Raw genomic sequence first — 13807 nt, forward strand, 5'->3', positions numbered from 1 at the left:
AGAACAACCAAATATCAATCAGTTGATCAACTTTCAAATCTCCAAGGTAATATTAAAAAAAAAATTACCACTAAGTGTAGGCCACAGGAGATCTTTTGTGCTATCAAACCTAACACCATTAGCACAAAATCATCCTCTACTCCATGCCATCAGGAAGACAAACATTCAGCTAATACAAATATATACTAAAAAAGGAAACCAGAAACCATAACAAAAAAACGGAGTGCATGAGAAATGAGTTTATACAAATTTTACGTTCGATATCACGTACAATGATTATTACCAACTATTTTGAAACAACAACATTTCGTGAGTCCAGACCTGTCCATGAACAAGGATGATTGAAGCTTCTACAACTAAAAACAACCAGTTCAAAGAAAAGACAAAACGAACAACGGTATAAAGTTGCAGAAAAGAAAAAAAACAATAAAGACACTGCCACAACCACTCCATTCCAGTCGCTATTTATACTAATAAAAGAATCAAAGCCGCCACACAAATGACCAAAATCTTCTTCACCTACAAGGCTTAACATGATAACCACAACCCCATTAGTCCATTTAATCCAATTTATATTATATTATATACTTTTATATCTAAAACGCACTCCATTTATTGGCATCTCTCCTTGGTGTCTGACTCTCCAGTGATGTCCTAAATGGCCCCGTTGACCCAAATGGATCAGCATCATCGAACGATGAGAACTCGTGACCATGATCAAACCCTGTAGTGCTTCGCATAGAATCAAACCTCGTTAGCGAATGTCTTGGAGATTTGTTTAGCCCACTCTCAGGTTGATCACTTGCATTAAATGAATCAAACCTCAATGGGGGGAACCCATAACCCTGATCAAAGTCTGTTGAGCTGCGCATGGAATCAAACCTGTCAAATGTGCGGGATTGAAACAATCCACCATCTTGCATGTTGAATGAATCGGACCTAGAGAAGCTGTCAAACGAGTAACCATCTGATCCTTCACCAAAACCCTGTTGGGAGCTCCCATAATGATAAGCAGGGGTGCTTGGAACAGAATCTGCAAAAATAGATGAGCTCTTCCCCTTGAACATGTTATCTGCATAGGCAGGAGTGCTTGGAACAGAATCTGCAAATATGGACGAACCCTTCCCCTTGAACAAGTTATCTGCATAGGCAGGAGTGCTTGGAACAGAATCTCCAAATATGGATGAACCCTGACCCTTAAACAAGTTATCTGCATAGGCAGGAGTGCTTGGAACAGAATCTGCAAACAAGGACGAACTCTTCCCCTTAAACATGCTATCTGCATAGGCCGGAGTGCTTGGAACAGAATCTGCAAAAACAGATGAGCCCTTCCCCTGGAACATGTTATCTGCATAAGCAGGGGTGCTTGGAACAGATTCCCCAAAAACAGATGAGCTCTTCCCTTGGAACATGTCACCTGCGTAGGCAGGGGTGCTTGGAACAGAATCTGCAAACAATGGACCTTTCCCAGGGAATAAGTTTTCAGACTGTGACTGCGTTTTTATGGGCTTTATGTTGAAGCCGCCAAGACCAAATATAGAGTTATCATCATGCCTCTCAGGATCCATCTCCTGCAAGAAAAGTTCTCTTTAGACCAATTTGTGATTCTCAATAAAATTCTGACAAATCAATCGTTTCGGGTAGTGTTTGGGAATTAGGACTTTAATGGCAAATCCATGTTTTTTATACTTTTCTAATATATATTAGATTGAATCTCAACTAATTTGTCTATAATATATGCATTTCATTATTACCATTTACATAATAAATGAAATCCAAAATTTTCAAATCCAAGTTCCCAAAAGGGGCATCAAGAAACAAACATCCATCAAGAAAAATATTGAAATCAAGACGAGCAAAAGAAGCTGGCATCCAAGAGAGAAAACAATACATGGTTTCCTTTGATAAACTAATTCGACACTAAATGGTCCTGAGATATTAAACTAGAAAATGTTGGCACTACTCAGCCTCAGCCAAAAAACCAAAAGAAAGAAAAATCATGATAACTGAAACATAATTCTTTTTCATTGGCAGTAGAACTGAAACAAATAAATGACCAAGAAAACCCAAGCCAAATAGAGAAATAGGTTTCATTCTCTTGATTTGACTTGAGAGAGAAAACAACATGCAGTTTAATCTGAATGAGTGCTGAAAGACAAAATCTGCTTACCGTGCCACGTTCACTGTCAAAGCCCCAAATTGCATCTGTATGCTGAGAATCAAATTTTCCCCAGCTAGGTTCATCAAAACCCTTGTCCTCAGAAAATAAAGATTCGGCACCACCCTGATCACTGTAGAGGTAAATCACCAGTCAGTCAAGACACCTTAAGCTAAACATCAAAGACTTAAGAAAGAAAAAAGGAAAAAGAAAACAAATCCCTACCGCACAACCATGTGTAGGTTCACTGCTTGCAGAAATTAGATGCAAGAGGAATGGTTGCTGGAGAACTACATAATATTGCAAACTAAACAACATACCTTCTAGACTCTTTAGCGAGAGCTGAGCTATCATTATCACCAGTTTTTTTGGCACGTGGAGATTCATAAGGACCACTCGCCTTCTGAGCATGGGGAGAACCTTCACCACCACTACTCGTCACATGGGAATCCTGGAATTCTTGAGATTGCGTATCTGTTGTAACAGCAGGATTTCCAGATGAACTTTTTGCCACGCCATCCTCACTGTGGTCAACTGCAAAGTCTTTCTCAGGTATCCTTTCACTTGTATCTGGAACCTTGTCTGAGTCAGCATCAGCAGCTGTCTCCTTTTGAACTAATGAAGATTTTGGTTTTGGAGGGGCTATGACATTTTGAACATCAAGTGTGAGCTCCTTTACAAACGTGAATCCTAGAAGGAGAAGTATGATTCATCAGAATAGTATACGGCGTATTCAGAAGAAAGCACCATATCAAATTTTATGTAAAGGGCATGCCAAATCATTCTTGAATGTGGTTCACCAAACGCTAGGCTGGACATCAAAGGAAAAGCCCTACAGGCACATACCTTCATCTTCAAACTTGTCCCAATCTTCATCCCAATCAGCTGTGCCTTCTTGGATTCCAGGTTGCCAGCCTAAGAAAAGTTGACAATAAAGTGAAAAATCTTTTAGGTATGTGTTTATAAAAAATAAACATGAGTTTAGTTGCATAATGAATTGTTTAAAAAAAACACAGCCTGATTTAGAAACCAAAATCAACTAAAGCTCTCTAGATATCTTAAATTTACAATATGAAAAAGGAAAAGAGGGGGGACTTGCAAGCATAGTCAGCTGAACGCAAATTAAAAGGCAAATAAAAAGTGACATGATTATATTAGTATCACATAATACTTCTTGAGGAGATTAAGAATGGTAGCATAAACAGAACAGAACAAGCCACAAACTAAACCAACAAGTATTATTCCCAATATAGTTGGGATCGGCTAAAAGAACCAAGACATAGAAATATTTACATTTGAGTACACGATTCCTCCTCCATAAATCATTCTAATCAACCACCACAGTGTCTTCAAGGTCTATTCATATCATTATTAACCTCCAACCATGTCTTTTATGTATTTATTTATCAATTCCAGTTCAACCTTTTACCCTGTTCATTGCCAGTTTTCTCCATCCTTCTAAGATATGCATTCTATGTGGCCATACCTTATCTTCTACAGGAATCATTCTAACTTAAAGACAAATATCCTCATTTCTATTATAATCCTTCCTAGTTTTCCTATACATCAATCTTAACATTTGAATCCCTTGATATGCATTCAACCTTTCTAACTTTGTTCTTTTTTATCTCACTTCAGCCTTTTACCCTTTGCAACAATTTGCATCCCCTCAATTTGCATCCTATGTGGCCATACCTTATCATCTACAGGAATCATCCCGATTTGGACAAAATACCATCATTTCTAGTGTTCATCTCCAAAAGATAGGGAAAAAGAGGTACTGGTACTGCAGATATAATTTCTGACAAAGAAGTCCCTTGGCAGGAACATCATAGAATATCCAGGAAGTACATTGCTCAACCAAATAAGCCCAGACATCATATAATAATATAACAAACATATATGAAGAGGAAATAATACCAAATGGAAGCTCAACAAGTGAAGTCGGTTTAGCACGTAATCCATATTGTTTGCAACGCTCATTAACAGATTTCACTAATTCCTCCAGACTTGATTGTATATGATTAGCGCGATCCTGCACAAGCCAACAGAAACCATGCTCTTACATACAAGTTTCAGTTTCCATGACCAAATCTAGTTAATTACAATTAGATAATACCTGGAGAGCACCATCCTTATTGTCTCCTTGTTCTAATTTGACAATTGCCTGATACAATTCCATTTTTTTCTCCTGCAAGTGATTGAAGTCAATTTATCAGAAACTTCAAATAGAAACAAAGCACACGAAAATTTTCAGCACAAGGAAACTCAAGCATGGCTATCAAGCCAATCAACCATTAGCTATTACTCAAAGCATAGGACATTCCTAAATACCTGAATATCACGAAATGTGGACTCCTCAATGGTTAACCTAGAGGCTACATCTCCAGACAACCTGTATTTCTCTTCATACTTCTTTGACAACCCTTCAACCTGGAATACAGAATAATTCAACCACCCAATAGCAAAAAAACCACATGGAAAGTAGAATTGAATTGTGGAACATTGAAAAGAAAAAGCACAGTACCTCTCGTTTGTCAGCAGAGGCTCTTTCAGTAATCTCATTAAGTCGATTGTCACATCTGCTTTTATATAAAATCTATTTCCAAGTGGCAACAAAAGGGCAACAAATCAGTAGTCTGAAGATGCAACATCAAATACACCAAAAAGAAACATATGCATTTAGCAATAATATAGTTCAAAGATGATTCCCGCCTAAGGCATTCTTACATCTTTAGCAAACTAGCATTCTAGTAGATTAGGGTTTGTGTAATCCCAAAGAGGTCAATTATAGTTGAAAGATGTACAGACAAAAGAAGCATACTCACAAGTTCCTGCATCTTAGCACGGAAGAATTCAGTCTTTGCTCTTGAATCTTGTATCTCCTTTTCCAGCTCTTCAACCTTCAGAAGAAGGGAAAAAAAAATTGAGGCTGACTTGAACAAATTTCTAGAGAAGATAATACCAGGCATTTCGGAGAAAATAGATCCTCAAAAGAAATTAAATTAGAACAGTTTATTCTGTATCACATTTCACAAGAAATTTCCTAGACAGAGTTACTTCAGCCACCTCTCAAGAATAGTTAACAATAAGAGATGTACTAACCAACTAAGTGCAGGACAGCCCTAAACCTGAGATCAAATTTATAGCATTGATTGAGGAAAAAAGAATTAAAATATAAAGAAATTTCAAGGCAATTAAATACAAACGAATCAAAAATGGGAAAGGGTTGGGGGTGGGCGTTTCAATAAATTATTAGCCACTTGAACATAGCAAGTAACGGAGAAAAAGAGGAAATGCCTTTTTATTTGCTTCTGTTGCCTCTTTGAACTTTGAGTTAAGAGCATCTCGCTCCTCTTGGCTAAGTTGATCTACAAGGTTCTTTTCCAGAACTGGAACCTTGGACTTTTGCTGAGTGGGCAGCGGCTGTGCATCAGTCTGAGGACCTGGCCCTGGCCTTGGCGGTCTTCCCCTAGCAGAAGGTAAAGGTGGTCGCGGAGCACTACTAGCTTGTGGTTGCTGGAAACCTATTGCAGATGTTCTCGTAAAAGGAGATGATCCATGAAGAAAACATGGAAAAGCAAAATACAGAAAAAATATGACACAATAGGGAAAGAATACCAGGAGAAGGCCTCCAAGCTACATTTCCGTATGAAGCTGGTGGATGACCTGAGGTGGACAGTAGAGTTTCATCAGATATGATGGTACTTGGGAGCACAGAAGGAAGAGGGCGGCCTTCTCTATAGCGTTCCATTAAATAAAGTGCAGTACAAAACTCTCTCAAAGAAAGCATGCTGTCATTATCTCGATCAGATAGGTCCCACACCTGCTTCAAGACCTCTGAAACACCAATAAGTAATATCAGAATGACCATCATGTCATAAAGTGGCACAAATTTCCTTTCAAAAGAAACACAAAAATATTTCTGAATGTAAGCAATGTATAAGATTCTAAAAAAGAGGTGTAAGTGCTCATAAGAGAAAAAATAAATAAAGTGAAAAGAAGGGAGAAAAAGGTTAATGTACTAAAAATGAACTAATTTGGTTTCTACTATATGAATTTTTAAACAAATTTTACTGAAAATATTTTGTTAAAATGGTTTCCAAACTGAGTAAGCCAAAGCATATGAAAAGAATAAAAATCATTTAAGATCGATGTTCTCAATGATTTATCAAACAAGTCCTTACATCAATAACACCTCCAGTAATCAAATTGATTGATGTAAACCAAAGAAACTGGCTTATCTTTCGAATGAGGGAGAAGGCAAACCAGAAGGAAAAAGAACACATACACACAGAAAGAGAATATAATAAATCCATTAACTAAAACTGGTAATGAAAGAGAGAACAAAGGTCTTTGAACAGAAAACAAATCTTAATTTTCAATTTTGTTTCCCAAAATCTTACTTTGGCCTTCTTTTTAATTTTTCTTCCTTTTCTCTCCTTAAAATTACATATAACCTCAACAATTAACACTATACTTATTGAATACAGTGGCCTGAACATTTAAAATTAATGGCTCCAAATAAGAATGATTGATTAACATTTCATCAATCAATAGTAGAATTCATCATTTTACAACAACCCTACCTGCCTATCATGCATTTAAGAATTACTGCAAAGCAATTTTTAATATTTCTTTACTCATTCTGAAAGTTCCAAAAGAAACAAAGAAAACTTTACGCACAAACTCTACTTCTCTGACCTATTGGCTTGGGCCCTATCACTTCAAAATGAACTCTTGTTTTCCATTGATCTCAATATCATGATTTCATTTTTCATTTTTACTAAATTTCTGTTTCATCAAGGATTTTTGTTTATTTTGGCCATTAATACCAACCATAAGTTTTTCAAGATGCTAAAAGTTTTATGTTTCATGATTCCACAAGAAGATATTCACTCTAAATAAACTCAGATAGCAGTAACAAGAATAGAGGTACTTGTGTAGATGGAGCCTTGAAAGAAGTGATATCAACTGATCAGTTAAAATAATAAAAAAGAATCTCATCTTTAGACTTATAAGTAGGTAGTTAAAAAGATTTGTGAATAGCTGTTAAAAAGAAATATCTAAAAAACAAAATACAATATTAATGATCTGCCAGTTATGCCCATGCAGACTCCACATGATCTATTGCATTATCACCATAAGATTGCGAAAACAAAAGGAACTTAACCAATGCAACTGAGCTAGCAGATATAAACCAAAAGCTGACGATCACTTATAGCCTACCTCTTGGAAGCCTCCAGCTTAAGAACAGATTGCGAGCCTGATCACCAGTAATTTTTCCATCTCTATCAGCGTCAACTTGTACAAATACTTTTGTATACTTCTGTATATCAGATTGAGTCATCTTTGGCCATGGGGGTTGAGTCTGAGTTGACTGACCAGAAGCCAAGTTCCCAGGTCCAGTAGGAAACCCAGATGAACCAGGTGCAGCATTGCTTTGAACTGCAACCTGCTGGTACTGTCTTCCTGTTGGATGACCTGGGTGATACTGGCCACCCACAGATTGTTGAGAAAGTGTACCCTGCAAAGGCTCAGCTGGGCTTGACTTAGCAGGAGGATGGGACCCAGAAGCTGGAACAGACGTTGAAACAGTGGAGCTAGTTGCAGACGACGTGGTTGCCAAAGAAATTTGCTTTGATTGCAATGAAGTTGCTGAGAAGACATCACCAAAAAGAGAGTCAGAGGCAAACCCATTTCCTGAAACAACCAATGCCTTGGGATTGTCTGCTCCTGACTGGCTGGATGGTATGGATGAATCTTTCGGGTTTGGAGCAGTAGAGGATATCTGCCCAGGAGTTGCTTGTGGTCTCGGTTGCATAGAAGATGTCAACGCCGAAGCTGTAAGCCCAAATCCTTGGCTTGTAGAAGGACTACCACTTCGGTTATGAACTTGGTTACTGACACCGGTTGGGAATCCACTTCCACTTTGCCAATTAGTTGAGGAGTTTGATGTTGGAAGACGAGAAGGAGCCACCATGTTACTACCCCTCAGCATGCCTTCCGCAGGAAGTGCTACTTGGGTTTGTGATGCAGTGCTGGGAGGCATGGTTTGAGATGGCCTTGCAACCTGACTTTGTAGCGGTTGTACATACTGCTGATTCACACCGACATTGCCAAGGCCAGGTGCCCCTTTGAGGCCAAAATTTTGGGATGGTACAGATGCATTGCCACTGGCCTGTGAAGGAACTGTAGCTACCTTAGGCTGAGCTGCGGGTGTGGCTGCAATGTTTATCTGGGGAGCAGGAATCTTAGCAGAAGCATGGCCATACAGTGCAGCTTTGACAATATCTGGTGTCAGTTCTCGCTTACTTTGTGCCACAGTTACGAGTTTAAGGGCATTATAAAATTCTTGTCTACCAAGATAACCGAGTTTCTTCTGGTCAGCATACATCCACACCTGCACGGATCAGAAGAAAAATAAACAGTCAAGAAACTCCAACAAAAGCTATGTTTCTGCATACTAAGAGCTCCCTAAGTAAAGCAGAAACAAGAATTCTCCAAAAAAATCTCCAAACCCCTGCGTGTTTCAGATTTTTAAAAATCCGACAGTTAAAAGAAAAACAAAATCAATAACATTTGCGAATTGAAATCAGATTGGGTTGTTAAGATTAGTGTAAACCCTATGTCAATTATGTGTTTTCCGTCACCCTTTTCTCTCAATCGTCAGATATTTGCCAACATCCGAAAGCAACAAATATGAACGACTGAATCGGGGGAAAAACTCCAAAAAGAATCCACTGGCAGTTAGCCGATCCATTAGAGCCAAATCTGATATAGTCCAACATTTTCAATAACCAATAGCAGCTAACCCTAACTAAAGAGAAACATTGTAAAATTGGCGGAATGAAAAAAAAAATCAAAACTGATCTATGCCTCGGAGCCACCAAAGAAGAAAGGTAAGTTGTCAATATGTAGGAGAAATGTGAAAACAAAGAGGGAAATGACCTGAGCGAGAACGTGTTTGGGCAAATTGGAGCCTTGGAAAAATGCAACAGCCTCGGCTCCACTGATCTGGCCGTCGCCGTCCAAATCCGCTTTCCTAAAATAAGCATCGAACAGATCGGTCTGGTTTTGCGCCGCCATTCTTCAATTTCCAGTCAACCCGAATATTTATGCAGCGACCACCAAGCTGGGATTTGAATTTCAATTTGTATTCAAATCCACGAAAACATGGAACAAAAACGAAATCAGAATCAGACGGGAAATGGATCAATAACCATAGACCATCCAGTTCCTCACTTGAAACATTAAACACCAAACTTCAAAAGGCGATGCCAGAGACCAACGAAAGAGAGTGGCCTCCTTTTTTTTGTTTTTCCTTTTTATCTATATTTCTTCCCTTCGTTGATGGCTGTTTGTGCAGTGCACCGGAGGAGAAACAATAATAAAAATTTTAAAATAATAATAAGAAGAAGAAAAAATATTAAAAGCTAAAGGCCTAATCCAGGCCCACGTTTCGACACGAGGATTGGCTTGGGTTGCAAGCGACGTCGTTTGTGTTGTATTGCTGACTGCACGAGTAATTTTGGTTTTGGATGGCCATTTGCCAGCCAATTTGATCAGTGCCAACTGGTTCCTTTACGGATAGTGATATTCTGATAACTTAACTTAAAATTCTAATAGCAATTTATATTATTATAAGTTTGTATTTAATGCGTCAATCATATTAAAATGCAGAATTATTTTTCATTTTTCTTGAATTTGTATCATCAACTGATTAAATTCAATTAAAGAAATTACAAAATACTTTTTTATAGTTAAAATAAATTATATTATTCAAAGACAATTTAATTATATAGAAAACATTTTCTTAAGTTGATATCCTGCATGAGATGAAGGGCTTTAAAGCATTGTTTAGTTTTTCAATTTTTAATAAATGCATTAAGTATTTTATTTAAAAAAACATAAAATGTGATTTGAGTATACATCCAATTATATTAGTAAAACCTTTTTGTTTTAATATTTTTATTTTATTATTAATATTTTATTACTTCCATCAAATTGTATATATGATAAATACTTTTTTTATAAAAAAAAGGTCATCAGTAGCCTTAAGACCAAGTGGTCCTTACATGAGTTTTTCCAAATTTATCTTCTAGCAACGTCTTTCTAACAATAGACAAAGCGAAATCGAAAATAACTAACTCAAAATACTTTTAAACACACATTTGTGTTCTATATTTGTGGTTTTCACATGCATACACGTGTGATAGGATTTCTAAAATTAATAATGTATTTGATTGAGTTGGTGTCACAAGCTAACTCCACACCAACTTAATATTGATGATAACACAGTGATAAATAATTTAAACAAACATGGTTTTCTATATGTGTAGTTTCCACATGCATGCACATGTGATAAGATTTCTAGTACTATTTATTAAATGTTTTACTGAGTTGGTGTCACCCTCAACCGAGTCACTAACTCAATTAAGAAAATTACGGAAATGTTTTTCGTAATTAAAATAAGTTATATTATTCGAGGGTACTTTTAGTCTTTTTATTTAAAAAATAAAAATATACATATGGTAAAATTTGAACCCGAACCAATTACCCAAGTAAAACTTTTAATTTACCTCTCAACTAAAACTTTATTTTAATATTTTTATTCTTTTAATTTTTATACATTTGTGTTATATATTTGTGATTTCCACACGCATGTGCATCGATAGGATTTCTAGTATAAATTAATTATAAAATTTAAAATTATTAATAATTTTTTCATTCATGGTGTCTTGTGATTCATTAAAGTGTTCTTCGTACATGACTATAAATTATAGGGATAAATCTCAAAATTACACGTAAATTTTGATTTAATGTGCAATACTATACAATAACTTTAATTTTATGCAATTTTTACATTAAATTTTTATTCAATTTCATAAACTACTAACACTATTATTAATATAGCATTATTTTAATTTTACATATTGCATACACAAATAATTAATTTATTTATTTATTATAAAATAAATTGATGTATTTATTTAAATGTATACTATTGATTCAAAATTAAAGTTCCATGTATGTTTTTAAACTACAATAAAAGTTTCACGTGTATAATTACATCAAATCAATGTTCATATATCAAATTACACATCGTATCAAAGTTTAAATATAAAATTAAAATTTATCCCTAAACTTGCAATTCTCTTTGCATAGCAAGTACAAAACGAAAAGTTGAGTGAGAAAATAACTCAATTGTTCCAATGAACCAAACCAAAAGAGGGAAAATCATGTTGTATTTCTCCTTCTCTAGCAGGAACCTTTTATCATTAGGAGCGGTGCAACATAACGCGTAACTTTTATGTGTCGTTTGGTTACTAGTGTAATAATATGAGGAAAAATTTATCTATTACATAAGTATTACAATAGTTAGACATGAAATAACGAATAGTCAGTACAAATTTAAACTTTAAATTGAAAAGGGGAGTAAAAACTCTTGTAAAAAATAAAACTTCTTAAAAATAAGCAAAAAAATTTCTCTTTGCTAAAAATAAGTGATAAGGCTGAGTATATATTACCAACTGAAATAGTTTATTGCTAACTTATATATTAAAATATACACACAAAAATAATACTCTAATAAAGCGTAGCATTAGGGTTATATTTTGAAGCATATTTAAAGACAAAATTTAAGGGATTATAGAAAAACAATTAGAGAACAATTCTCTTGGTATGAAGTTAGCTTTGGACAACACAGAAAAAAGAGGGAACGATTTACTTGCAAAGACAAGAAAAGGGTGATGTAGAGTGTTTGATTTAAGTATTCCGTTGTTTTCTCTCTTGATTCTTTTTTTAATGGATTTTCAACTCGTTCTAGAGAAGTCTTTTAAGTATTATCCATTTGGAGTTGGTGAACCCCTCTACGAGTCGGTATCGTCTCCAATTGAAGTTTTGGTCTCTCTACTTTATAAATCACCTAAGTGCCTCTTTAGGTAGCCTTAATCACTCGTGCTTTTGTGAAAAAAGGGAAAAAACCCCATCGAAAACTATATTAGACGTGTTGAGGGGTTTATTATACTCTAGACAAACGATACTTCGAATACTTCTCATGTAACATCCCAGAATAACGCCTAGGAGTTTAAGGCCTGGCGAGCTCGGGTTCGCTAATGGGCCTGACGAGCTGTGATCGTTGTTTTGGGTCAAAAGTCAAAAGTAGAAGTAGTTAAAGGGTAATTATACCAAAATTAGGAAGTCAACTTACTTTTCTCTTAGTAACACCATCCATGCACGCAACTCTTTCCTACTTCTACTACGACTAAGGTTTCCTAAGGACATTGAAACACTTAATGCCTACAAATTAAACCCTTTTCATTGAAAATTCAAATTCTTTTGAATGATAAAACTCTCTAAAATTTCTTCATCTATTATCTTGTTGTCAAGTTTCCATGAAAACAAGAACCTATCACTTAGCTCTTAGGATTTAAGGTAATACTATGTTTCTCTATTCTGTAAGCAATTAAGAACGGTTCGCAATGAAGGAAACTAGGTTCACCAAAAAACTAGCATGTGCGAACCTAGGTTCGCTTGTGTTTATGTATGATTTTTAATGTGCTTTGACTGTTAGTGACTTGTGTATGTTTGTGAAATTGCTAACTTATAAATTAATCATATGAGTTGCTATATGAGTAAGATGATGCATGGTATATATGCATGTGAAAGCAAATATGGAAGTGTATGAATTAGTCAGGGGAGTGAATGAATCTGGGTTAGTGTAATTGATGTTAAGTGAGGAATTTGTCCATTTGTGATGCCTTTGGTATGGCAGGTACATTGCTAGCCGAACAGGCACATCATGTTGATGATAAATATACTCATGATGTAACATTCGATGAAATGAAAATCGAACTAGTAGAACACGACATGAGGATGTGTAAGCCCATGTGGCTAAGATCCATGGCATAATACGACAATAAAAATACTCATGATGATGCCTCTAGTAAAATATGGACTAGGCCGGTAGATCACGACATAAAGTTATGTATAAGACCATGTGGGAAAAACCCCATGACAACCTCTGAGATTGTCCAACTGGACAGTAAACACGTAATTCTTTGTGACACATTCGTGGTGTGTTCTGCAATGTCTTTATGGCGTATTTGATGAAGCCTGTGTGGCTTATTCTATGATATCTGTGTTACGTAATCTGTAACACCCTTGTGGCGAAGTTTGGTCGAAAGCTTCTGTGTCATGATCTGGGTAAACTTTGAGACTTATTTGGTAACTAATGTGATGATAGAGAATTGATAAGTTTGATGACCTTTCTACTTGGTTAGTCTTAGGGCAGAATTTGAATATGATCCAAGTAAAACTTTTGAAAGAGTCTCCAGCAGTGTTATTTAAAGGGTGAATCCGCCATAGTAGTCTATCAGTATAGGAAATCTGGCATATTCGCAACTATGAACAAGTAATTGTTTGACAGTCTCAAGTTTGTCAACGCTGTGTATTGAAGATATTTAAATTCTATCGTATCTACCAATTTGAGGCTTTACGCTATATAAAGGTTATCTAAAGTTTAAGTTGTCCGCCAAACTTTGTGTTCTCATGATATTTGATATGGTTGTCTGTAATTCTTCTAGATGATCTAAAACATTTCATCATCAATATAAGTTTTGATTTGGGGTTGATGCAAGATATGAT

General features: G+C 35.9%; 1 protein-coding gene across 1 annotated transcript; it reads right to left on the bottom strand.

The window, feature by feature from the left end:
* Positions 1-224: 224 nt before the first annotated feature.
* LOC105800671 (uncharacterized) lies at positions 225-9547 on the bottom strand. The gene is made up of 13 exons (XM_012631933.2): positions 9110-9547; positions 7388-8561; positions 5780-5998; positions 5459-5685; positions 4987-5061; positions 4686-4757; positions 4493-4591; positions 4278-4349; positions 4079-4193; positions 3005-3073; positions 2479-2848; positions 2171-2291; positions 225-1571 (listed from the first exon to the last, which is right to left on the bottom strand). Exons 1-13 carry the CDS (start codon positions 9245-9247, stop codon positions 597-599), a joined length of 3726 nt encoding a protein of 1241 aa, XP_012487387.1. The 5' UTR covers positions 9248-9547; the 3' UTR covers positions 225-596.
* Between the last annotated feature and the right edge of the window lie 4260 nt (positions 9548-13807).

This window comes from Gossypium raimondii, chromosome 7 (assembly GCF_025698545.1).
Source record: "Gossypium raimondii isolate GPD5lz chromosome 7, ASM2569854v1, whole genome shotgun sequence".
NCBI classification, from domain to species: Eukaryota; Viridiplantae; Streptophyta; class Magnoliopsida; order Malvales; family Malvaceae; genus Gossypium; species Gossypium raimondii.